The sequence below is a fragment of the Diabrotica virgifera genome, chromosome 8 (assembly GCF_917563875.1).
Source record: "Diabrotica virgifera virgifera chromosome 8, PGI_DIABVI_V3a".
Classification (NCBI taxonomy): Eukaryota; Metazoa; Arthropoda; class Insecta; order Coleoptera; family Chrysomelidae; genus Diabrotica; species Diabrotica virgifera.
Genome location: NC_065450.1, coordinates 43,163,921 through 43,190,305, shown reverse-complemented (window position 1 = coordinate 43,190,305; position 26,385 = coordinate 43,163,921). Strand labels below are relative to the sequence as shown.

The following is a 26,385-nucleotide window of genomic DNA, read 5'->3' as shown; positions in this document are numbered from 1 at the left end:
AAGTTCAACATGGTATCATTAAATAAAACAAAAAGTATGGTAATCTCTTAAGATCCAATAAGGTGCAAGCTGGAAGTGGACAACAAAATATTCCAGCAAGAAAGAAGTATCAGCTACCTGGGAGTACTAATACACATTTATGAAGATACAGAAGCGGAAGTTGTCCAACAAATAAACAAAGCCAACAGAATTACGCTGCAGAAACAAGACCTGACACTACAAGGACAAAAGACTGATGGAAACGTGTGAATTGAAAATAGTCCGAGATATCACAGGAAAATCATTATGGGACAGACGCATGGTACAAAGACGCCAGGTACGATAGCCGGAATATCCGAAATTCGGATGAGTTCGCGCATGACGTCACAATGAGAGTAATTTTAAATATTCCCCATTTAAAACATTAGCGCTCGGAATACAATTAGTTTTAAATTGGTTATAAAGAGTCATTTTAATAGATTAATATAATTTCTATTTAACTATTTTGGATTTATTGAAACGTAGGTGTTTTATTATTTCGATTTAAAAAATTAATTAACAATAAAATGATCAAAAATAAATTTCTAAAATAAATTTGTGAGTTATATTTAAAAAACTTTTTGTATTCGTCGCTTTTTAAATAAATTTTACGAGTTTGTTTTTGATTGGCTTGTCTTATTTGGCGCCAGTGTTAAGGAGGGGATCGAGCCATGGGCGTACACATAAAAATGTGTACGGGGGCTAGACGTGAAGATGTTGCACATTACATATTGTATACTTTGGATGACAATATACAGTTTAAAGCACCCGAAAAGCCATGGGGGGGGGGGGGGCACGGCCCCCCTACCCATATGTATGGGCGCCTATGAATCGAGCCTTTATTTGGGCGTATACTAGTTCGCTCCGGCGGTCAGATTTTAATACCACCACAGAAAAGGGGCATAGGTAAGTTCGCTCCGGCCATATATTTCTTAGAAAAGATAGTTGAATAATGTCTTTATTGGGTACACAATGAATAATAATGAATAGCCAGGGTCAGCTTAAATAGATAATGTTGCCTTCATAAAGCAGGTACTTTGATACATTTTATTAATAAAATTTTTAATAAATATTTCTCAAAGTTTGTATTTTTCTAATACGACAATACTATCATTGTTTAAAAGAATGAGTCTTTTTAAACAATGCTAATATATAACACTACTTCTTACTTAAAAATATATTAAACTTATAACGATAAGATATAACTTATAAGATATTCAAATTGACACTTATGTAAAAATACGAAGTTCGGTGAAACCAAAAAAAGTGTACCGAAAAGTACTTCTAGAGCGCCAAAAATTTATTGATCACAAAATAGAGGAATTAAAGCAAAATAAAATTAGTAGATTTGATTTTGTCAAATGTATTTCACTTAGATTTCTAGCAAAATAAATACCTCGTTTTAATTTATATTTGTTTAATTTTGTAATGGTAGAGAATATTCCATACCTATTATGTTAGTTTTTACACTTGTATTGCTTTCTTATTATATCTATATTTTAGAATAAGCACAAAAATTATTTCAGTAATTTTTAAAAACAATTCAAAATTTCTAATCTAATTTCTAATTCAATCATTAACATTTTTCAAAATATAGTAATGAGCGCGCTAATAACCCGCAAAATAACGCAAAATATGGAAATATTAAGTTGTGAGATAAATAGAAATAAAACTAGTGGAGATGGGAAATTTAGCGGTAGAACCTATAAATTTACATGACATTTATTATTTCCCACCTTTAGACGTATCAGACGAGTTTGACAACTACCGCTGTGATAGTGACAGTTTTAGTTGACATCCTCCTCTAATACGTCTAAAGGTGGGAAACAGTGAATCGAATGTAAATTTATAGGTTTTTATCGCTAAATTTCCCAATTCTATTGGTTCCGCTTCTTTTTATCTCACAACTTAATATGTTTTCCATCTTTTGCATTATTTTGCCGGTTATTAGCGCGCTCACCACTGTATAGAAAAAAATTTAGTGTACATAAAATAATTATTATTAGCCCACTACAGGAACGTGAAATCCGGCGATAGGTACCGTGTAAATTTTAGTGTCACCACTGAATTGCATGAACATTTGAATTTACGTTCTACTTGCCACCGCGAAGTTGGACTTATGCCGTTGGTTGCTTTTACTTGGGGGGTGAAAGTCACACCTTCTCGGGGGTGAAAAAACATACATTTAAAATAAGGCCAGAAATAGATAAATTGACTAATTCTAAGCAACTGTTGTTCTATAGAGTTTTTTAAAGTCAATATTTTTCGAGTTATCTGCGAGTGAAAATGTTTATTTTATTATTGTTCAACAAAAAAACACATTTTTGGACGATATTTCGCAAATAACCAGAAAGTAAATATTTTATCGAAAAAAATATTCTCAGCAAAAATGTATTTTTGGAACACATTTTTCATAGGAACATATTTTTCATAAGCTACCTGCAACTCTTCTTTTGCTGGGTCTGTACCTACACTTCATGAATATACTGTTTTTCATTTTATTACAGGCTATATTTTCGTTAAGAATTTTTTTTTTCGATAAAATACTTATTTTTTCATTTATTTGAGAAAAACCGTCTGAAAACGTGTTATTTTTTGTTGTTTAAAAATAAACGTTTTTGATGTTATTCAAATCAAACAAGAAGTCAAATAATTATTGACTTTTTTAAAAAACTACATAGTACAAAAGTTACTTAGAAGTAGTCAACTTATCCATTTCTGGACTTATTTTAAACGTATGATTTTTCGCCCTCGAGAAGAGGTGATTTATACCCTCAATTAAATGCAACCAACGGCACAAGTCCAACTTTGAAGTGGAGGATAGGTAGAACCTAAAACCAAATTTTCAACCAAATCCGTAGTAACGCCGAAAATTACACTCCAAAATAGTCATTTATTGGGCTAAGTCTAAATTATCTAATTTCACTGTCTCGTTATACAGTGATGAGCGCGCTAATAACCGGCATAATAACGCTGAAAAACATATTAAGTTGTGAAATAAAAAGGCATGAAACTAGTAGAGGTTGGAAATTTAGCGGTACGAACCTATAAATTTAGATTATATTGGTTGTTTCCCACCTTTAGCCGTATCACATGAGTATGTCAACAAAAACTGTCACTGTCACAGTGGTAGTTGCCAAACGTCTAAAGATGAGAAACAATCATTATAATGTAAATTTATAGGTTTCTACCTCTTAATTTCTCATCTCTACTAGTTTCATCTCTTTTATCTTACAACTTCATATGTTTTCCATCGTTTGCGTTATTTTGCCGGTTATTAGCGCGCTTATCACTGTATTTATATAAATAGGTAACCACCAATATTTTATATAATTTCTAATATAAAATACAAAAGTCACAGTACCAATTTTCCTGATATTAATTTTCCTAGAATATACTTAATCCGCTTAACCACGGGAGCGAACTCGGTTATGGTTTTCGGAGCGAACTAGTATGTAATTAAGAGGGTTTTTTGACCATGGGAGCGAACTAGTGTGCTCCGCTTTATTTAGTTGCACGTAAACAGATGAAAATAATTGATTATTAATGGTCTGAAACAAAATCACAAAACAAATAAAACACAAGACTTTAAGTTACAATTTTCTTTAATTTTGTCTTATTTCTCATATTTTCTTTAAGTCCCGGTCTTTTCACCTCCGAATAACTAGTTATTGGAAAGTTTATTTGACATATGTATTTACATGTAATCTGCCGGATAAACTTCCCGATAACTATTTATTCCGAGGTGAAAAGACCGGGCCTAAGTGTTAAGTTTAGTTTCTTAATCCTAAAATACATGCGCGACCGAAAGAACAAGTATTTGGTTTGGTAATCACATTCAATCTTTTCAGAAAAATCAATCAGGCTTTGCAAATAATTTTTCCCTGACTTTAACTGAAGTCCAGACCCATTGAAATTATTAAATTAATATAGTATCCAGTTGATGCATTTTTACCACCAATTCTTCTGCAGGTTTCTTTAGGCTGCCTTCGGAGACTTGCGCCCGGTTTCATAATCAACTTAAAGTGAACATTAACTAAAGTTCAACTTAAAGTGAACATTAACTAAAATTCACTTTAAAGTTGACATTTACCAATATGAATTGCATTGATAAAGCAATTAGAGCAGAATTAAAATTTAAAGTCCACTTTAACTGATTATGAAACCAAGCGTTGGTCAATCCACATGTAAGTGGAAGTATCCGTACTTTCAGACAAGTCTAACTTCTTGCAGATATACCCACTGACATTTTCCAATGCATCATATTGTAACTGGTTTAATTCTTCGACGTCTGCATCCACTTCGTGCATCGTCAGATAAATCTGAGAAGTATGTTTTGCATAACAAAACTTCACCTAAATTATCGATTGGACCATCATCTTCATGTTGCCAAAAAAAAATCTCAAGTACATCTTGGTTTAGATTTAAAGGGTCTTCATCTACTTGGTCTTCAATATAAAATACTTACGATAGCAATTTTGAAATTTGAACTATTTAGCATAGAAAAATATTGAGTAGGTATATACCGACATATACATATAGCGTAAATTATAATTAAGAACATTGGATATATGTAATTTATATATGTAGAGTATATCAAACCACCAATGTTATACATAATTATATAGTTATCCATCTTTAAATTTCAATCATTTCTGTAAAATTCAATAATTTGTCGACCGAATGAAATTTGAAAACTAATTTGTAGATTACCTATTTATTTATTAACGGCATCCATTTACAAAAGTTTTAAGAAAACTATACTTTATAAACAATAAATTTTAAACTATCAAACATCTCAGAATATTAAACTACAACAAACTTATTTTAAGATACCCTTCAGTTGTTTTTTAAATAAACTTATTTTGGAGACAATACACTAAGGGGTAAATAATAGTTCTTTCACACTAACAAGCCTACTAATCAACTTAAATCTCACAAAAATCTCCCAAAAAGCTAAAAAATTGATAAAACTCCCATATAAACGTATGTATTCCAACAGCGGCTACTCTCATTGTGACGTCTACAGAACACGATCAGCTGATAGTCGCATGCGCAATATCGTACCTGGCGTCTTTGTACCATGGGACAGACGTAGCAGCTATCCTCAGGCACAGATATAGAGAACATAAATGAGTGGATACTGAAAAAAAAAAGAATGGTATAGCCATATAAGCAGAATGTGAGAAGGAAGACTGGTAAATATAGCACGAGACAGATCACCAAACGGCCGATTATCACCGTATACACACGACGATAAATCGAAACAACTCGGTGCCTTATACACTCATCCTTTATTACGTTAAAGTTGGTAACCTCTTTTAGCTGGAGGGCTAATTTTCTGAACCAACGGATTGATACTTTTTGCTTTAAGACACATATTTAGTAACGAACCCTATAGCTGCATAATATGTACAGACAGTAAGAGTGTCGTTGATAGACTAACAAACGTACATAAGTCCTAACAACTCAATCATATAGAACTGGAAATTATGACTCTTTATAATAAAATTGCAAAGGACATCGCACACATCTTATGGAAAATATAATGTCACTCAAATTCAATAAAATTTATACGATTAGATTCGTTTTAATATAACGATCAATTCTTATCATTGCGCCAACTCTTAATTATGATTAATTACGGCGCAAATTGCAATTAAAGTTTATCGAAATCACATTTTTGGAGTCCATAAAATGTTAGTTTACAATCATTATTGCTCTGAGTGCTATTCATAACAGCTTAAATCCCGCTGGGCCTAAGCGGATTAGTGAAACTAATCCGCTGATTTATGGAGTACCGAAAATCTGGGTATTTTAAAATATTTTTTCTCTCTCTAACTTATGTACCTACCCATTTGATTTCAGATTTATTTATATCAATTTCTGCTCTTATTTTTGAAAATAGAGAGTTGGCGCAATGATAAGATTTGATCGTTAATTTAAAACGAATCTATTGGAATAAATTTTATTGAATTTGAGTGACATTATATTTTCCATAAGATGTGTGCGATGTCCTTTAGGAAAAAACATCATTATATCATGGATAAAGGGCGCAGGCATTAGGTGTAACGAAATAGTAGACAGACTAGCCAAATCTGCCCGAGAAATAGGCGAAGAACTTCCCATGAACTTACTACCCATTTCGGATATTGATATTATTAGTAGACGACACCAAAAAGAAAATTGGCAAAGGTATTATCGAAACACGAGAACTAGTAGTAATTACAAACAAATGCAGCCTGAAATTCCCATTAAAAGATGGTTTCATTCTGTATCAAATCGCCATTTCATAAGAGTTATAAATATATTGAGATGTAATCATGCTCTTACCCCCCTTCATATGTACAGTTTGGGTCTCACAGAGTCACCTAACTGTGAGTGTGGAATAGAAGGTGATCTACTACATATTCTCCTCGAATGTTCACATCAATCAGTAAATATAAACCAATTTTATGATAATCTTAATATATTAAAAGTTCCACTTCCCGTCTACCTGAACAATTTGATATTTTCTGAAGATATTAACAGTATTTCAGTAATTTTGTTAAAACAAAGCAGGCATGTTTGTTAAAACAAAACAAACATGTTTGTTTTGTTGTTATTTTTTTAAACCCTGCAGATTTAAGTAATTATTGTATATTATAATTGAAGAAAGAAAAGAACAAGAAAAAAAGAGAAAAGAAAAAGCAAAAAAAAGAGAAAAAAAGCAAAAAAAGCAAAAAAAAGAAAAAAAAAATAAGAAGATGTAAACCTCCGAGATGTTGAATTGGGTTTATATCTTAGCGTAGTAAAAAAAACAATTATTAAAAAATAATAAAAAAAACAAATTAAAGATATAAAAAAATACTAAAAAAATAATGTACAAAAAAAAATCTTTACAACCAAAACAGTGTATTATTTAGATAATAATTGTAATATGTTAGTTTGTTATGTATTTAGAGTTAGAAATACAGAAATAATTCCTCTGATTAAAAAAAATTGTTTGTTTTTAAAATAACAAACTGTCTGGCTAATTGGCTCGGCCAAGGCCATCTAATTCACACAAAAAAACGCTGGACGGAAGGGCCGCCCGAGAACTTTATCGTACCGATCTATTATCGTTATGGTACTAGATATTGGCATTCTATAAAAATAACAAAGTTACTCGTTATTTTAATATTTTAGAAACACCTACTGTACTTAAAAGTATTTTATGGTTCTACGCATCATTAATTCCTGCATTTGAGAAAATGTTCGATGCCATATTTCGGGGACACACTATAGATGTGTAGATTATTGCATAAATCAATAGAATATTATAGTCATACTTTCATTTCAAATTAGTTCATTTTTCTGAGAAATTAATAGTTTACAATATTTGCATTTCATTCTATTTCGATTACGCCAGTCAATGCGCGAGATTAAGAACAAGATATTATCTCCAAATTCTATCCTACTGCATGGATTTTAATGAAATTTTGGGAGTAGCCCAATCTCCTAATTCAACGTCTATCCTATATACTATGGCGCTTTTATCATGGGGGAAGTTCCCACCACTTCTCAGGGGTGAAATATTTTTATTTTCGAATTACATGGAGAAAAAGGAAGATTTTTAAGAAAATTTAAAAATTCATTCTATAATTTGATCACATTTTTTAAAAAAACCATTCATTTTAAACCCGTTTAACTTTTTGAAAGTAGAAATAACACTATATTAAAAGGTATTGAGAAGAAAAACAATGCATTTAAATTATGGTGGATGGGGAGTTAAATGTATATACTTTTCATTTTTCCTTAAAGTACATTAGTCATTATATTTTTTGCACCATATCTCGCTTAGTTTGTAAGTAACCGACATTTAACGGTGCTCGTTTTAAAGGCCTTTTCAAACACTACAAAAGGTGTTGGTAGCATTATACACCTAAAACCTACCGTTCCTCTGTTATTTCAAGTTGAATACACCAATTTGAGCATGCACCAAAAAACAAACTATTTTCACCTACCATATCTCTTTTTGTATTATAAATAGAACATTTACGAAGGAACGAATCTCTTTATTATTTATAATTTAAAAAATGTTTTATATAGAGTTTTTAGTTCGTTGCATAGTTTTTAAGGTATTCACAAAAAATCCGTCCGAAAAGGTGTCATTTTTCAATGAAAATGGCCAATTTTCAACTACGCATAACTCAAAAAGTATTGAGTTCTCAAAAAAAAGTATAGACCAGTTTTTGCTTAGAAATAGGTTCTTCAGCCACTTCCGTGCTTATTTTGACCAACAAATTTTCCACCCCCTTGAAGAAGTGGGAACCGCCCCAAGATAAAAGCGCCATAGTATATAGGGTAGATTTTGTTTCTTGAGCTATTCCCTACTTACTGTGAAAATATCAAGTACATCAATGTAGTAGGATGGAATTCGGAGCCAAATACCCTCATTGACTGCTCTACAATAATGCTCTGCTATGAACGCGTGAGAGAGGACACACATAAGATTATAGCAAAATTTCTATTTACCGTAACTTTTCGAGTTTTTGAGCTACAGCAATAAATTTTATGTCATTGGAAAGGTAATTTTGCATTCTTTCAAAATGTGTTAAAATATACAGGGCGTATCAAAAAAATTAAGATTTTTTATTCATTTCCGGTTCAACCGGAAGCCATGTTTTTGGTAAAATTTATTGTGATAATAGATAATAAAATACCATATATGTCTGCAAAATTTCAAATTTTAGTTTCTATTAAGAAGGAAGTTACGGGCACTCGAATATTTTTTTATAAAAAATTCATAACTCCCCTCCTATGGGGAGTTAAGATATATGACTAATGTCATTCAATTTACTGATAGGATATCAAAAATATATCAAAAAATAAAAAAATTCCTTGGAACCATTTTTGAGAAAATCTAGTTCAAATTTATGTCAAAATTTGACCCCTTAAATATAGGCAACCCGTAACTTTTTCTGAAAAACGATAACATCTTTCTTATAGCCCCATCTTTAGGCTATATAACGACTTTTTCAAATTAAACTTATCTTTAAAAAGTTTTTAGATAGATAGGGAAATGTGTCGGGGGGGCGGTCGGCCATGTTGGCCGCCATTTTGAATTTGGAAATGTCAAATTCCGTACTTTTATTTACCTGTCGATGAGCTTACTTTGAGTTGAATTTCATTTATTTCTGTCAAAATTTGCAAAAATGGGCCCTAAATAACCCCCCTATTTCGGACCCCCTTTGAGAGATTTTTTTTAAAAGCTTAGTTTCTCGACAAAATTCTCTTAAACTTACTCATACCGAATTTCATCAAAATCGGTCCAGTAGTTTTTGCTGGGCGGTGGCGACATACGTACGTACATACGTACGTACGTACGTACGTACGTACGTACATACTTCCGACATGCTTTTTTTATTTGCTTTTTAGACTCAGGGGGACTCAAAACGTCGAAAAAAGTGAAATCTGAAAAAAATTTTTTTGCACGATCCTATAACTTTATCTATTATACTATACTACGTATATAGTACGATAAAGTAAAAAACGGAAATTAGATTTATTCTTATATCTATACTTATTAAATTTTAATTGTATTTGAACTAAGTTATACACCGAGCGAAAATCGTATACCGAGTAAAACATTTTAGTCCATATGGGGCGTATTTTAAAGAACACGTACATACTCCGAGCTACCACTGGTATTCATGCAGAATACGACAACGTTTTAGTTTTATTTATATCTCAAATAGTAGTCCATCTTAAGTTTATAACGACAATTATTTTTAACTTTAGCACAAAATGTATATATATCATTATAATCTACTCATCACCGTTTTTAATTCTAGAGTTCCGTTTCCATAGAAGTCTTCAATGTACATTATGTCAGCGTGGAACCAGCAGCATTCAGCAAACTCGACAATAGCACGTTCAAGAACGTCAAGTTGCTGAAACTATACGAGCGATCTTTCGATTTTAAAAACCAAAAAACTATCGCTAGCTACGGACCTGTTACAGTTGTAAGTATTCACATTCATTCACACAGAAAACTGTTCTTTTAGTCTAGTCAAATAAAATTACAATACACGTAAATCAAAATAAAATTTCGTGAAGGTTGGAAGAATTTTTATATCAAAGTTTTGGTGAAGACAGATATTTTCAAGAAAATATATGATTTATACAGGGTGTCCCGAAAAGATTGGTCATAAATTATACCGCACATTCTGGGGTCAAAAATAGTTCGATTGAACCTAATTTAAGTACAAATGTGCTCATAAAAAAAGTTACAGCCCTTTGAAGTTACAAAATGAAAATCGATTTTTTTCAATACATATATCGAAAACTATTAGAGATTTTTTATTAAAAACGGACATGTATGATTCTTATGTCAGAAACATCTTAAAACAAAATTATAGTGAAATTTGTCCAGCCCATAAAAATTTTATGGGGGTTTTGTTCCCTTAAACGCCCCCAAACTTTTGTGTACGTCCCAATTAATTCATTATTGTGGTACCATTAGTTAAACACAACGTTTTTAAAACTTTTTTGTCTCTTAGTATTATTTCGATAAGCCAGTTTTTATCGAGATGCGGCTTCTTTTTTAATATATTTACATAAACATTTTCTGTGGGCTTTGCTGCTTTAAACCCCCCAAATGTTTGTGTACGTTCCAATTAAACTATTATTGTGGTACCATTAGTTAAACACAGCGTTTTTAAAACTTTTTTGTCTCTTAGTCTTTTTTTTTGATAAGTCACCTTTTATCGAGATGTGGCTTCTTTTTCAAAATATACATAAAAATGTAAATTATAAATAAATTTTCAGATTATTAACAGGTCTCTCTATATAAACCAGTAAGGATCTGTTTTTAGGTGGATGTAAGAGGTGGCATTCAGATTTTTGCGGATAAAGTTAGGTGGTAACTTCGTTAATAATAATTGATTTATGCTCCTTCTCAAGTGTGCCCGGAACATTAATAAAAAAAAATAAAATATTTAAAAATTTCAAAAAATTTTGTTTTTTTTCTACTTTTTTTGCTTACAACTTTTAAACGATTCATTTTGGAGCAAGTTCGTATAGGAATAAAACAAAGATAATAAAATTTTATATCAGATGCGATTGGTAAAAATGTCTTAATTTATCACCCTTGCTGCAAAATAGCAATAAATATAAAATAAGGGGGCAAAACAAGCCTGTCCTTATTTAATGATTTTCCATCACTTAGGTTACACTTGGACCCTTCCTAATTCGCCTAAAAAATTTTTGTAATGTGCTAAAACCGTACACCAAATTTCATTAAAATTGACTTACTAGATTTTGAATAATAATTTTGCAATCTAAACTTATTTTAAAAAAATTAAAATTTTTTAAAATCTTGCACAACAAAAACTAGAACATACAAAGATTTGTCAATTTTTTAACATATAAAGAAGCACTTCAGCTATCTAATGCACTTTACAGAATTGAAATCAGATTGTTTAAGCAGCCTCAGCAATGTTTTAAAGTTATAAACAATTTTTTGCCTCATAAACAAATTAGTCCTGTGGCCAGGAGGGAATGCTACGGGCTCCTTTATTTAGATGCACTTACCCAAGATTTTTATGTATTTTTTGACCTGTAGAACACGATTTTTTTTGGGTAACAGTTGATCCGGATGTCGATAAGATTGTTATAAACAAAGAACGTGAGGAATTACATAACATCGATTTTTCGCAAAATAAAACATTTTTTTTTGTATTTCTTGGGTAATTCTAAGCAAAAAATGTTCTTACAAGTTTTTTCGTAGGATGCATAGTTTTCGAGATAAACGCAGTGGAACTTTCAAAAATTCGAAAAATTGCAATTTTTGAACGCGAATAACTTTTGAATAAAATAAAATAGCAATTCTGCTGACAGCATTTGAAAGTTTAAGTCAAATTATACCGGTTTTAATTATTTGCATTGCTAAAAATTAATTTTTTTATTATTAAACAAAGCTATTTGTTTATAAGCCAAAAAATTGTTTATAAGTTTAAAACATTGCTGAGGCCCCTTAAATAATCCGATTTTAATTCTGTAAAGTGTATTAGATAGGTGGAGCACCTCTTTATATGTAAAATAATTAAACAACTTCTAAATGGTTTACTTTTTGTTCAGAAAGATTTTAAAAAATTTGAACTGTTTTAAAAACATTTAGATTGCAAATTTATTATGCAAAATCTATTAGGTCGATTTTAATGAAATTTCCTACACGGTTTAAGTATGCTACAAAGAATTTCCTAAGCGAATTACTAAGGTTCTAAGTGCCACCAAAGTGGTTAAAAACATTGAATAACAACAGGCGTATTTTGCCCCCTTATTTTGTATTTATTGCTATATTGCAGAAAAGGTAATACGTTAAGACATTTTTAACCAGTCGTATATCATACAAAATTCAATTATCTTTATTTTATTTCTTTACGACTTTGTTTCAAAACGAATCGTTTTAAAGTTATAAGCAAAGAAAGCAAAAAAAAAATCGACGTTTTTCGAAATTTTTAAATATTTTAATTTTTTTATTAATGTTCCGGACATATTTGAGAAGGAGCATAAGTCAATTATTATTACTGAAGATGTCACCTAACTTTATCTGCAAAAATCCGAATGCCACCTCTCACATCCAAAAATAGACGTTTTTTCGCACATCCTTACTGGTCTAATAATCGTACTTAACCATATACAAATATGTGGTGGATTCGACAAATATTCAAAATACATATTTATCTCGATAAACACTAGCTTATCGAAAAAGTACTAAGAGGCAAAAAAGTTTTAAAAACATTGTTTTTAACTAATGGTAATACAATATTAATTTAATTCGAACGTACACAAAAGTTTGGGCGGGTTTAAGGGAACAAAACCCCCATAAAATTTTTATAGGGTGCACAAATTTCACTTTAATTTTTTTTTAAGATTTTGTTGCCATAAAAATGCCACATGTCCATTTTCATCAAAAAATCTTTAAGAGTTTTCGATATATGAAAAAAAATCGATTTTCATTTTGTAACTTCAAAGGCTGTAACTTTTTTTGTGTGCACTATTGTATATAGGTAAGTGAGGTTCAATCAACCTATTTTTGATCCCAGAATCTGTGTTATCATTTATGACCAATCTTTTCGGGACACCCTGTATAAGAGGATTGTTCAATTTTTCACATGCAAAAAACATTCTTAAGCTGGGCATTCGCGGTCAATCCATTTGTAGCCAAGCCGAATCACTTCAAACGGATTGACGCCAAAATCATAGCCCACTCATGATCACTCCAAATTGGTTATCATTTCGTATTTGACGTGGTTCAGTGAAGACGCACAGTGTAAAATTCGAAAGGGGAACTTTTACTTTGTGCGCCTGCTGTTTGTCATCATATAATTATAAAAACAGAAATTATACAAAGAGTGGTTGAGAAAAAGGAGCACCTTCACGCATGTGAGCTTATTAAACGAATTGTCTTTAGAGCCAAGTGGTTGGAGAAATTACCTGAGGATGGACGAGCCAGCATACTTCAAATTACTGGAGCTCGTTACTCCACTATAATAAAGAAACAAGACACACCAATATAAGAAAAGCTTTAAGCCCTCATGAGAGGCTTTGTGCAGTTGTGCATGGCTTGAGTTCCTTAATATCTTAGCAACTTTTGGAAGTCATAATACCGGAGACCTGTAAAGCAATTCGTAACATATTGCAGGATTATATGAAGGGTTTTGTTTATTTCTATAGTTCTTGTCAGTTATCTTTCTTATCTTAGTAGCATCACTTTGCAGCAAAAAATCGTCAAAACCTTCATAAAAACTTGAATTACCGCAGCAGTTAAAAAAGTAAATTGTGTGCAAAATGTCCCATTTTTCATTATTTAAACAATTATCCCGTTATAATAATATGCTTCCTTGAAAATATATTTTATTTTCAGCGAAACTTTGATATAAAATTTGTTCTAACCTGTACGGAATTACATTTTGATTTTATTTTATTTGATTAGGCATTTTTCGATTTTAAAAACCAAAAAACTGTAGCTAGACACGGACCTGTTCTGTTGTACATATTCGCACACAAAACTGTTGCTTAATCACTCATTGTGGTAGTTTACTTTTAATTCGATGTATAAAAAAATTATTCACTTTTCAGATTAAAAAACATGACATGACTAATTCCTTTGTTGTTTTGGATTGTAGTTAATACGATATTAATAAGAGATCATACACAGCTTTATAGCTAGATAACTTAGTAGATAAGTCGAGCGGATTTATACAGGGTTTCTCGAAAAGATTGGTCGTAAATTATACCACACATTCTGGGGTCAAAAATAGTTCGATTGAACCTAATTTAAGTACAAATGTGCTCATAAAAAAAGTTACAGCCCTTTGAAGTTACAACATGAAAATCGATTTTTTTGAATATATCGAAAACTATTAGAGATTTTTTATTGAAAATGGACATGTATCATTCTTATGGAAGGAACATCTTAAAACAAAATTATAGTGAAATTTGTCCACCACATAAAAATTTGGGGGTTTTGTTCCCTTAAACCCCCCAAACTTTTGTGTACGTTCAAATTAATTCATTATTGTGGTATGTACCATTAGTTAAACACAACGTTTTTAAAACTTTTTTGCCTCTTAATATTTGTTCGATAAGCCAGTTTTACATAATATATTTACATAAAAATTTTATGGGGATTTTGTTCCTTTAAACCCCCCAAATGTTTGTGTACGTTCCAATTAAACTATTATTGTGGTACCATTAGTTAAACACAGTGTTTTTAAAACTTTTTTGCCTCTTAATACTTTTTTGATAAGTCACCTTTTATCGAGATGCGGCTTCTTTTTCAAAATATACCTAAAAATGTAAATTATAAATAAATTTTCAGATTATTATTAACAGGTCTATAATCGACATATAAATATGTGGTGGATTCGACAAATATTCAAAATATCTCGATAAACATTGGCTTATCGAAAAAGTACTAACAGGCAAAAAAGTTTTAAAAACATTGTGTTTAACTAATGGTACCACAATAATAATTTAATTGGAACGTACACAGAAGTTTGGGGGGGTTGAAGCGGACAAAACCCCAATAAAATTTTTATGGAATTCACAAATTTCACTTCAATTTTTTTTTACGATGTTGCTGCCATAAGAATGCCACATGTCCATTTCCAATAAACAAATAACTTCAAAGGGCTGTAACTTTTTTTGTGTGCACTATTGTATATAGGTAAGTGAGGTTCAATCAATCTATTTTTGACCCCAGAATCTGTGGTATAATTTATGACCAATATTTTCGGGACACCCTGTATATCATTTATATTTTAATTAAAGTTACGACCCCTACTTACAGAGTAATACAACACTGGGCATAACTAGATCAGGCATTTAGTACTAAAAACACCGGAATAAATCGATTTTAAAATACAGCACCTAGAGACTTGCAACTTTTTGCATTGTGTTCAGGATGATGTTAGGAAAAAAGTCTACTATGGAAAAATGGGTGGAAATGCATAACTGCATTTTAAAGTACAAAAACTGCTTCCAAAAGTGCATAAACATGTCAAAATAATTGTATTAAGGGCCAGATTTTGTTACTCCGGGGTTTTTGGGGTAACTGAAAACGAATATGATCAGAACCGACCACCGGAGCAGCTAATGCTTATGTTCACAGGTTCAATCACGTCCTCTGGAGTTTCTAAGGTTTTCGGTATTGAAGCAAACCGATATTCGGTGGTTTTTTGGGAATGCTGACCAAGAATACGCTATCAGAACCAGAACCGACCCCCGGTGCACCTAGTGCCCAAAAATCCTCCAAACTCCAGAAGATAACATTCCTTAGCCGTGACCTTGGACACCATGTGGTCCGGGGGTGAGTTCTGATGGCATATTTGTATTCAGTCCAAAAACCGCCTGGTAATCTATTTGCATGCATTCAGTGCCGAAACTCCAGAAGATGAGGTCATTAGCAGTGATCATGGGCACCAGGTGTTCCGGAAGTTCGATTCTAATTGAAACAACAATTCACACAACATTTTGTCTGTCAAAAATCTGTTTTTACCGTAATAATATATGTTTAAATCATCCGCTTCACTGTCACTAGTTTCAGTCACAACAAATAGTTTTCTTTTTTTGAATTTACTTTATTTGGATCATAGTGTGGGTCATGTCACTGTCATCAGCTTCTTGCTCACTTTGAGTCTTGTGCTCACTCACCATATATTCGTTTTTATTTCTTTTAACATTACTACTACGGTGGACTCTTTCTATAACGAACACGGATATTACGAGGTTTCACTTATAGCGAGGCACACTAGATGTCCCATGAAATTCCTATTGAACTATAACACCTATAACGAGCGTATTTTGTTATAACGAGGAAAAATGAAATCGAAGAATATGTTTCTTTACCTGTTTTAGCGCAATAACGGCTATAAATAAATACCTTAACTGCCTGTATACAGGGTGAGTGGGGAGGAACCCGCCAAACTTTAAGACTGTGTAATATACGTAATAATAACTAAAAATAACTCATATCTTGTCGAGTTTCATTTGTTTCCGAGATACGGGGCGTTAAAATTTTTCTTACCAACTGCTTATCTATTTATTGCTCTAAAACAGGTTGAGATATGCAAATGAAATTTGGTGTGTTTTAAGATGTAGGTAGTTATAGCGCATTTTTTGACATACAATTAAGAACTTTATATTCACCATTAGCGCGCGTAGGGGTGATGGTATGAAATTTTTTAAGAAAAAAAAATAGTACGCCACTGAGATATTTCTAATTAAAAATTATTTTTGAATTCCCCTTTCAATTTCTGACAAACAATCTATCTTCCTGTTTTTTCATACGACGCTTCGTTTTCAGCAAAAAATAAAATTGCTTAAGGCTTACAAAGTATTCGACGAAGTTTCTATGAACGTGTAGAAAGTTATTTCGAATACTTGGTAAGCGTTAAGATATTTTATTTTTCTACGGCCGTGCTAAAAAGTCCACTTTCACGCACGCATTTCGTTTCCGAAAGTTGCACTTTACCGCACGGCGTGCGTGTAAGTAAATTTTCCCGCACGGCGTGCGGGAAAGTAAAATACCTTGTAATATGGCATTGTAATATATTATAATACATGCAATAAACTAATATTCAGATATTATTTACTAATTTATTTCAAATGCATCTTATTGTGTTCATGTTTTAATGAAATTAGAGCGATTATTTCATTCATAGGAGATTCTGACCAATAGAAAGCTACAGAAATCTGAATTAAATCGATAATTTTTGATAATCTCCCGTCGTTAAGTATATTACGTCAGATGCCCTTCGTTTCTACGAAAAAATACATTCAGTGACATTAATGACAATTTTAATGTTTTAAAAATTATAAAAGTGATGACTTTCAATCGTCAAATATTTATAAAAACTGTGTATTTAATGGTACTTACATAAATAAATTACAATAAAATTTTGGTTTTGAACAGTTTTATTCATGAAATAATCGCAACAAATTGCACTCGACCTCTGAAATTAATATAGAATTTTTGCTCTCGTGACACTTTGACATAATTTCACTCGCCTTCGGCTCGTGAAATTAAAACTGTCAAAGTGTCACTCGCGAAAAATTCAATAATTTCAGAGCTCTTGTGCAATTAATACTGATAATTCGATGAAATAAAATTATTTTGACATAATATTTAAAAGTCAGATCAGTAGACAATTCCAATGGTTTTGAATCGTCGTCATGGAAACCAGTATCGTCGTCGTGGTAAACCATTATATTGAAAGTTTGGTTTTGACAACCTTGTCAAAGAATTAATTTGTGTATTTTCACTTCTAAAAAAAAATTTATATAACTCTTTTTTTTGTGGCTTTTTTCCAAACGTACGGCCCTAGAAAAAATGTTGTTCCTAACTCATGCGGAAAGTGTCTTCCCCGCACTCGACTGCTTGCCCGAACTCCGCTATCGCGTCGTTCGGATCAACGGCAGTCTCGTGCGTGAAAGTATCACTTTCCGCACTAATTAGGAAAATAACTATTTTTACATGAAAACGAAGCGTGGTCTGAAAAAACGGGAAGATAGATTGTTTGTCAGAAATTGAACGGGGAATTCAAAAATAATTTTTATTTTGAAATATCTCAGTGGCGTACCATTTTTTTAATCATCAGTTTGTAAGAAAAATTTTAACACTCCGTATCTCGGAAACAAAATGCAAATCGAACAACAACATATGAGTTATTTTTAGTTATTATTACATATATTATACAGTCTTAAAGTTTGGTGCGTTCCTCCCCACTCACCCTGCCTAGAAGTGCCCAACATCTGTGTTATTATCGAGGCCAGTGCTGTAATAAAATCCACCGTCTGTAATAACCTTCTTTCTGTTTATCTATCGCCCGATATTGAATATTGTAGGAAATTTATAATTTACGATGGCGAGGGCTCATTGTTCAGCTCGACCATAGACACCTAATACGTGGGCGGCATCAAAACATTTCAATATTATTGTTGTCTGATATAACGAGATCCGCTTGTAACGAGGTAATTAGTCCGCCATTTCAGTTCTCGTTATAGAGGGAGTCTACTGTATTTTACGGTCTATTTTCTTCATAATAAACATCAAGGACAATAAAACTTTAGGAAAAACGATCCATGACTGGTATTCATTTTTACTTTTGGATGGAACATATATACCTAGTTTTGTTTTACTTGATTGTATTCAAAAAGAAACCCAATTCCCAAAGCATGAGCGAAAATTTTAAATGATTAAATAATGAAACTATAACAATATAATCGAATAAAGTTTATTTATAAATCGACATTAACTTATATACAATAACAAAAACTACAGTTAAACAATAACAATGCTTAATTCTAATGTCTGATTAGTGATTAAAATAAGTAAGAGTGAACACTATATTTTAGATTTTAAAAGTTAGCTGCATAATAATTGCAAACTGACTTAATAAACTCTAATTTAGTAACGAAATATTCATTTAGCCTATTTTCAATAAAATCAACTTTTTTATGCCATTTTATCAAGTTTTTTTCGAATCTATGTGCAGTTCTAATTTTCACATATGCTTCTGCTTGAAAATTTAACAAAATGTCTGTAAATTTAAATATGTCAGGAAGTGATTTATAAAAACATTCGTTAAATTTCGAGTGAAATGATTCACATGCGTTTGTACTATGTAAATATAAGAGATAATGAATTTGAAGCCCACATGTAAGGTGGACATGTTGAATCTTCCGTTAAATAATTATCAACTAGGTAATCACAAAATTGCAAAACTCTGTCATCTTCTGGCATAATATTAAAAAGTTCATCAGAAAAAAAGTCACCTACATCATTTGGATCTAAATAAGGAATGCCGAAAAACAATTTTAAATATTTTCCAATAACAGTTTGATTTTTATATTCCGAGGACTAATAGACCAGGGTAATAAGACAAAAATATACCCTGTTCGTGACACTGGAGCAGCCAGGGTACTGAAGCGTTTTTTCGACAAGTAATACCTATAGGATCAAATTTTAACTATTTCCTGCGTGAGATCTGGCGGCCATTTTTATTTATAAACAATTAACTGTCAAAAAATGGCATTTTTCCCTTTTTTTTTTCAAATCAATGGAAAACAGTGAAACTTATGATTTTTTTAGTACAAATATCTTTGAGATTATAGAAAAAGCTTTAAAATGACATATTACAAAGTTTGATATACTCATTTTTATTGTTAATATAATTGCGAAAAAAGGTCGGAATTGCCAAAAAAATTATTTTTGAAATAACTGCTGTAAAAATTAGTGTACAGGTTTGAAATTTTTGTCAAATGAGGGTTCTTTAGTGCTTAATATGTGATAAAAATTTCAAAGCGATTCATTCAATTGTTTAAATTTTATTCGAATTGTTTATCTCAGTGAGCATTTTTTTTTGCACTAACATAAGTCAGAAAAAAATGACGTTAGAACCATTCCACGGGTGTCAAATGGAAGAGCATGAACTATGTTTTCAACTTGGTTTAAAAAAAGTGAATAAAAAATGCATTTATTAGTAATAAATAATTGTGCAAAAGTATCGTAAATCTCTCCTTATAAACTTTTTGAATAACTTTTTCCAAAAAAATTAACTTTTTTACCCTGTTTTAAGTGCACAACTACCAAGTAATGTTATTTATATCATAATTGATAAAAAATTGTAATAAATATATATAATTTCTTATATAACAAAATAAAAAGTTTATAAGGAAAGATTTACGATACTTTTGCATAATTATTTATTACTAATAAACGCATTTTTTATTCGCTTTTTTTAAACCAAATTGAAAATATAGCTCATGCTCTTTCATTTGACACCTGTGGAATGGTTCTAAAGTCATTTTTTTCTGACTTATGTTATTGTAAAAAAATGCTCTCTGGGATAAACAATTTGAATAAAATTTAAACAATTGAATGAATCGCTTTGAAATTTTTATCACATATTAAGCACCAAAGAACCCTTATATGACAAAAATTTCAAAGCTGTACACTAATTTTTACAATAGATATTGCGAAATTAATTTTTTTTGCAATTCCGACCTTTTTTCGCAATTATATTAACAATAAATGAGTATATCAAACTTTGTAATAAGTCATTTTAAAGCTTTTTCCATAATCTCAAAGATATTTGTTCTAAAAAAACCATAAGTTTGACTGTTTTCCATTGATTTGAAAAAAAAAAGAGAAAAATGCCATTTTTTGACACTTAATTGTTTATAAATAAAAATGGCCGCCAGATCCTACGCAGGAAATAGTTACAATTTGCTCTTATAGGTATTACCTGTCGAAAAAACGTTTCAGTACCCTGGCTGCTCGAGTGTCATGGAAAAAACCTTATTACCCTGGACTATAACCTAAATTTTGAATTTCTCGGTACCAATTTTGTGTTAAATGAAATTTGCAACAAAAATAATGTCGGGTCACACTAACTTGGCTGCATTTTGAACTGCTATTTCAAAATCAGAAATTATTCGCTTCGGTTTGAAATTTAAATTCAAATCTGTACATATTGTTATTAATGTATCAAAAGTACTTTTGTACGATTGCTGTGATTTATTTGGTAACAAACAAAATACTAGAGGAACATAAAAAACATTTTTATAGCCATGTATAGTAAACATCTGACAAAAATATTTAGAACAGTATTGAAAAGTTCCATCTACATACAAAGAATCTACATTACACAAAAAGTAAAGATTTTTGAAACATCTAAAAATTGCGGAATTATTTTTCGTAGATAATAAAAAGTTTTCACCTGTATTTGTTTTTAAATTTAAGTTCACTAACACTTGTAGAACTTCTTCCTGTGACTTGGGCAATGATGGTGTGGATTTTCGTCTTGCAGCATAAATATTTCTTCGAACGCAAGAAATGTCTTTCGTCGTCAGCGGTAAATTGCTGAAATTTTACTTCCTCAATTCCTTGTGGACAATCTTTAAAGGTCTTTCACATATATCTTCTACAGCTTTCCTCTTTGTAAAATTACTAAAAATTTGCCGGTCAACGTGGATATCGGGAGCATGATTATGCTCCACCGATGTTTTTTCAAGAATAACGTAATTTTCATCACCTTCCTTTGTGTACACTTTTTGTTGACACCCTCTTTTGATGCATCGCCATCTAACTTTTCCATCTTTGGACACATGGGCCTTTGAATATTTATATTCATTAATTATTAATAAAAGTTCTCCCCTTTGACTAAACATAGTCGTTGGATTCGCCATTTAAAAGTTAAACACTAACGGACAAAACCGGACACTATACCGTAATACTTTCAACTGAAGTGAATAACTAAAAATATTTATATTCTTACTTTCAACTATAATCAAATTTGGAATTTCCGGTCATTAAGACTTAATCCCCAACTTTCTCGGCGATGGGGCAGCAGGTACTTGGGATTAATGGGCCCAGGTAGTTCGTGGGGCAGTTAGATAATGCCGAGTTACGTATATCAATAAATAAGAATGCAACGACCTGCCTCTCTTGACACTACTAAGACAATTAAAATTTATGAAGGAATTACGGGAAGCGACACAACACCTGACAAAATTTTGTGGAGAGAGTAAGGCCGTCCGCACATCGGTCCATCGAGACACGTTTCGAAGTTCGCCGGTTTTGCTTGTCTTGTACGAACCCTGCGGCACAAGCGATTGCTTTCCGCGCACTAGTAGATTCAGTTTGCTAACATCTTCCAACCAGGAAGGACGCATTTTTTATATATCAACCAAAACGACTATTTCGATCTGTGAAAAGTACGTTATTGTTACATTTTTAGTATAATTTGTATACGATGAGCATTATACAATTAAGGGTGTTTGTCTACTTCCCCAATGAATTTTATAATAAACACCTAGAAACAGAAGTTCAATGTTTTCAGAATTTTATATTACAAACAATATTATTTCCACAAAGCTACTAGTACCAAAATTTTATTTAGCACAAAAATCAACAAAAAACGAAGGAAACAAATACGCTCCATGACGAAACGTGCGTCTTACTCGAACTTTCTTGTGTGCTACCGATCGCAAGGGACGAGAGTCGTACAAGACGAGGAGATTTTCAATCCTAAACGCCTTATCTACGGAGCTCAATGCCACAACGAAGGAAGTTAAGTGGCTGGGAGAGATCTACGCGACTGAAATCGCCTCGACTACCTCGAGCGTCGACCCATGTGCGGACGGCCTAATACTATAAAATTTGTGACGCGGAGTCTTTTTGACCCCACATCGGTACTTAAGGGTTAAAATTGCTTAAAATGTAACTTATAATATTTACAGCTTTTTTTTACTTTTAGATAATCTTCGATAACGTCGAAATTCCGAAGATACCTCGAGAAGTTTTTCTGCAGTCTTTAGCCAGCGTATCATTCCAAAACTGTAAAATTGGTGTCATATTGACGGATGCTTTTAAAGCGACACAGATATCATCGATTGTATTGATTAATTCCAGTATCGAAAATATTCAAGCAGCGGCGTTCGCTGAAAGGTCTCTCATTTGCGACTTCAAAATCAGTAAATGCAATATTTCCAGGATACAATCGAAGGCAGTTTTTGCAGCTTTTGGCAATTTTTCTTTAAGCCATTCCATGTAAGTATAACACTAGTGATTATAAAAGGTTTGAAATTAATGTTTTGAAAAAAAAATTTTTTTTTGTTATGACTGAATTGATCGTATTAGGTAGTTAAACTGACTACCTTGTCTTGTCATTCTTGACACTTTTGGTTTTCACTTCTTCATATAATTTATTCGGTCTGTATCGGTCAAACTGATAAGTATGTACCACGTACCACTTTTGTTCGTTCGAACAATTTGTTGCTTTTTAAGTAAAAATCTGCTAACATCGACCTAATGTCGATCCACAAATTTAAATTTTATTTAAAAACCACGTAATATTGAAGTCTTCATTTCAAGTAGTGGGCTAGTTTCAATTACTACACAGAATGAAATATTTACCACATGTTTTTTCGGGGTCTATCCCAAAATCCTGACAGCCAGAATCCCGACAGGCCAAAGTCCCGTCAGGCCAGAATCCCGACAGGCCAAAATCCCGTCAGGCCAGAATCCCGACAGGTTTGATAAGTTTCTTTTTAATTTATAATTACATTTATTTCTTGTTTTTTGTTTGTGGCCATCTGTTTTTATTTTACTTAACAAAAGTATTTACCATTTAATATGAACTAATTTTCTAAATAAAATTTCTAACATGGGTATATGAATTAAATTATTTTTTTGCCAAAATATAGTCCAATAATATATTGTATAATCAAATCCTGAATTCAAGTTTACTTTCATATAATAGATAATAATTATCATGTCACTTACAACCTTCCATTTCAGTATAGCTTTTATATTATAAAATGAAGTGTTTAATAATTTTTTCTTTTAAAATACATAATAATTAGTACCCGTACTTATTAGTAAGTAATTAATTTTTCAATTTCAATACTCTATAATATGATTTGGTATTGAATTTGAAAAGGAAACAATAAATATTCAAAATGTAGTTGTCGGGATTTTTGCTTATGCGAGGATTGTTGCATGTCGGGATTCTGGCGTGTCGATGTTTTGACCGTCGGGATTTTGGCTGTCGGGATTTTGGGTGCCCCCGGTTTTTTCGTAACCTTTAAAATTTTAACCATTTGCTTTCATTCTAATGTAGACATACTTAATTCTAGTTCACTAATGATGATCTGATTAGATCGAAAACGTTCTGATGCATTTTTAATCTATTTGGATGACTTTTTTAGAAGTTTTAGTAAACATTATACCATTATACAAACGAAGTTTTTACTTCTATGTAAATTCTTCTATTTTTATTTGAATCTCATTTCTTGAACCTATGATTTCATCATGTAAGATCATTCCCTCTCCTTCCGGTACAAAATTTTCTTCATTCTAAGTAATTATATAAATCGCTAGTAGGTATATAAATCTTCCAAGCGAACTACAAAATACATTTCTGTATCTACCCACATTCATATTCGTCATCTTGCTTACTTTATACATAAGAGTATATAAGAAGTCCATTAGTTCTTATAATGCTAAATTTTTGGGATTATTAACGTTTATGTCTTTTTTACACTAGAATGTCCAGGCTCATCTGAATTACCTATTTTTTTTTGTAAAAACAATACAACACGCAAAGTATTTAGTACTGAATGAATCAATGAATGTTAAAATTGTAGGTTATCTTTGACATTTGATATTTCGGTAAATCCTCCATGTATTTCCGAACAGACCGAACTATTACGAACAATAAGTTTAAATGTATAGAGGGGAATATAGTGCGGCAGATTCGTGCAAATATTATAAGAATTGCACATTTAACGATACAAGCATATAATTTAGTCCACATATACTGCACATGTAAAGGATCAAATTTAGATATGAGGCCATCTCATATTTTGCCTTTTACAAAAATGGCGGCAATTCAAAATGGGCGACTACACATATGTGACTAATAGCACGATATCTTTTGAATGAAAGTCCGATTTCAACCAATTTTGGTACGTAGGTTCTTTTTGTGCTTTACAAGATCGATGAGATGAACTGGAGGAATCGGTTTACCAGAAGTTGTGTTTTTCCTGGTTTTTTATGTAAAACTATTTTATATTACATATGTAAATAATTTTATTTTCAATTTTTCACCCTGTATATACTATTTTTTTAAAATGGTAATACCACCATTGAAAAGAGCGTAAGAATATGTTTTAGGAAATATTTTGAACTTTTTGGTTGTGTTAATTACCATTTAATAAATGCATAACGTATCTTCACATGTACCTATGTGTGGCAGATTCGTGAAAATATTATAAGAATTATTGTCCATTTAATGGTAGAAGCATATAATTTGGACCACATATACTACACATAAGAAATTTCAAATTTAGGTATGAGGCCATCTCAGATTTTGCCTTTTAGAAAAATGGTGAGTATTCAAAATGGCGGCTATACCTAAATCGATTTACCAGAAGTTGTGTTTTTACTGTTTTTTATGTAAAAATATGTTGTTGTTTTTTTCAATTCTTTCACCCTGTATATATTAATTTTTCAAAAAGGTAATACCGCCATTGAAAAGAGTGTAAAAATATTTTTTAGGAAAGATTTTGAACTTTTTAGTTATGTTAATTCCCATTTAATAAATGCATAACGTATCTTCACATGTACCTATGTGCGGCAAATTCATTTTGAATGCCCGCCATTTTTGTAAAAGACAAAATCTAAGATGGCCTCATATCTAAATTTGAATCTTTGTATGTGTAGTGTGTGTGGTCCAAATTGTATTCTTTTACCATTAAATGCTCAATAATTCTTATATTATTTGCATGAATCTGCCGCACGTAGGTCCATGGGTACAAGTGAAGATACGTTATGCATTTATTAATTGGTAATTAACATAACTAAAGAGTTCCAAATTATTTCCTAAAAATAATTCTTACGCTCTTTTCAACGCCGGTATTAATTTTTTGAAAAATTAATATATACAGGGTGAAAGAATTGGTAAAAAAACAACATGTTTTTACATAAAAATCGGTAAAAATACAACTTCTGTTTAATCGATTCTTCCGGTTCAAGACCTTGGTCTTACACATAAAAAAGGACCTATATACCAAATTTGGTTGAAATCGGACTTTTTGTTCAAAAGTTATCGTGCTATTAGTCACATAATATGTATAGTCGCCATTTTGAATACCCGCCATTTTTGTAAAAGTTAAAATCTGAGATGGCCTTATATCTAAATTTGAATCTTGATGTGTGTAGATATGCGGTCCAAATTATATGCTTCTATCATTAAATATACAATAATTCTTATAATATTTGCACGAATCTGCCACACATAGGTACATGTGAAAATACGTTATGCATTTATT

At 31.5% G+C, this 26,385-nt stretch overlaps 2 protein-coding genes across 7 annotated transcripts in view; one reads left to right on the top strand and one right to left on the bottom strand.

Annotated features, from left to right (window-relative positions):
• The window catches only part of LOC126889923 (E3 ubiquitin-protein ligase MYCBP2), a 743,799-nt gene that overhangs the window by 425,307 nt on the left and 292,107 nt on the right, over positions 1–26,385 (bottom strand). The window lies entirely within an intron of this gene.
• Positions 1–26,385, top strand: part of LOC126889924 (uncharacterized) — a 249,886-nt gene that overhangs the window by 210,387 nt on the left and 13,114 nt on the right. For all 3 annotated transcript variants that reach the window (XM_050658661.1, XM_050658662.1, XM_050658663.1), the window contains exons 3-4: positions 9,834–10,004; positions 22,809–23,101. In XM_050658661.1, coding sequence (XP_050514618.1) covers positions 9,834–10,004; positions 22,809–23,101 — 464 coding nt within the window. The remainder of the gene's footprint in view (positions 1–9,833; positions 10,005–22,808; positions 23,102–26,385) is intronic.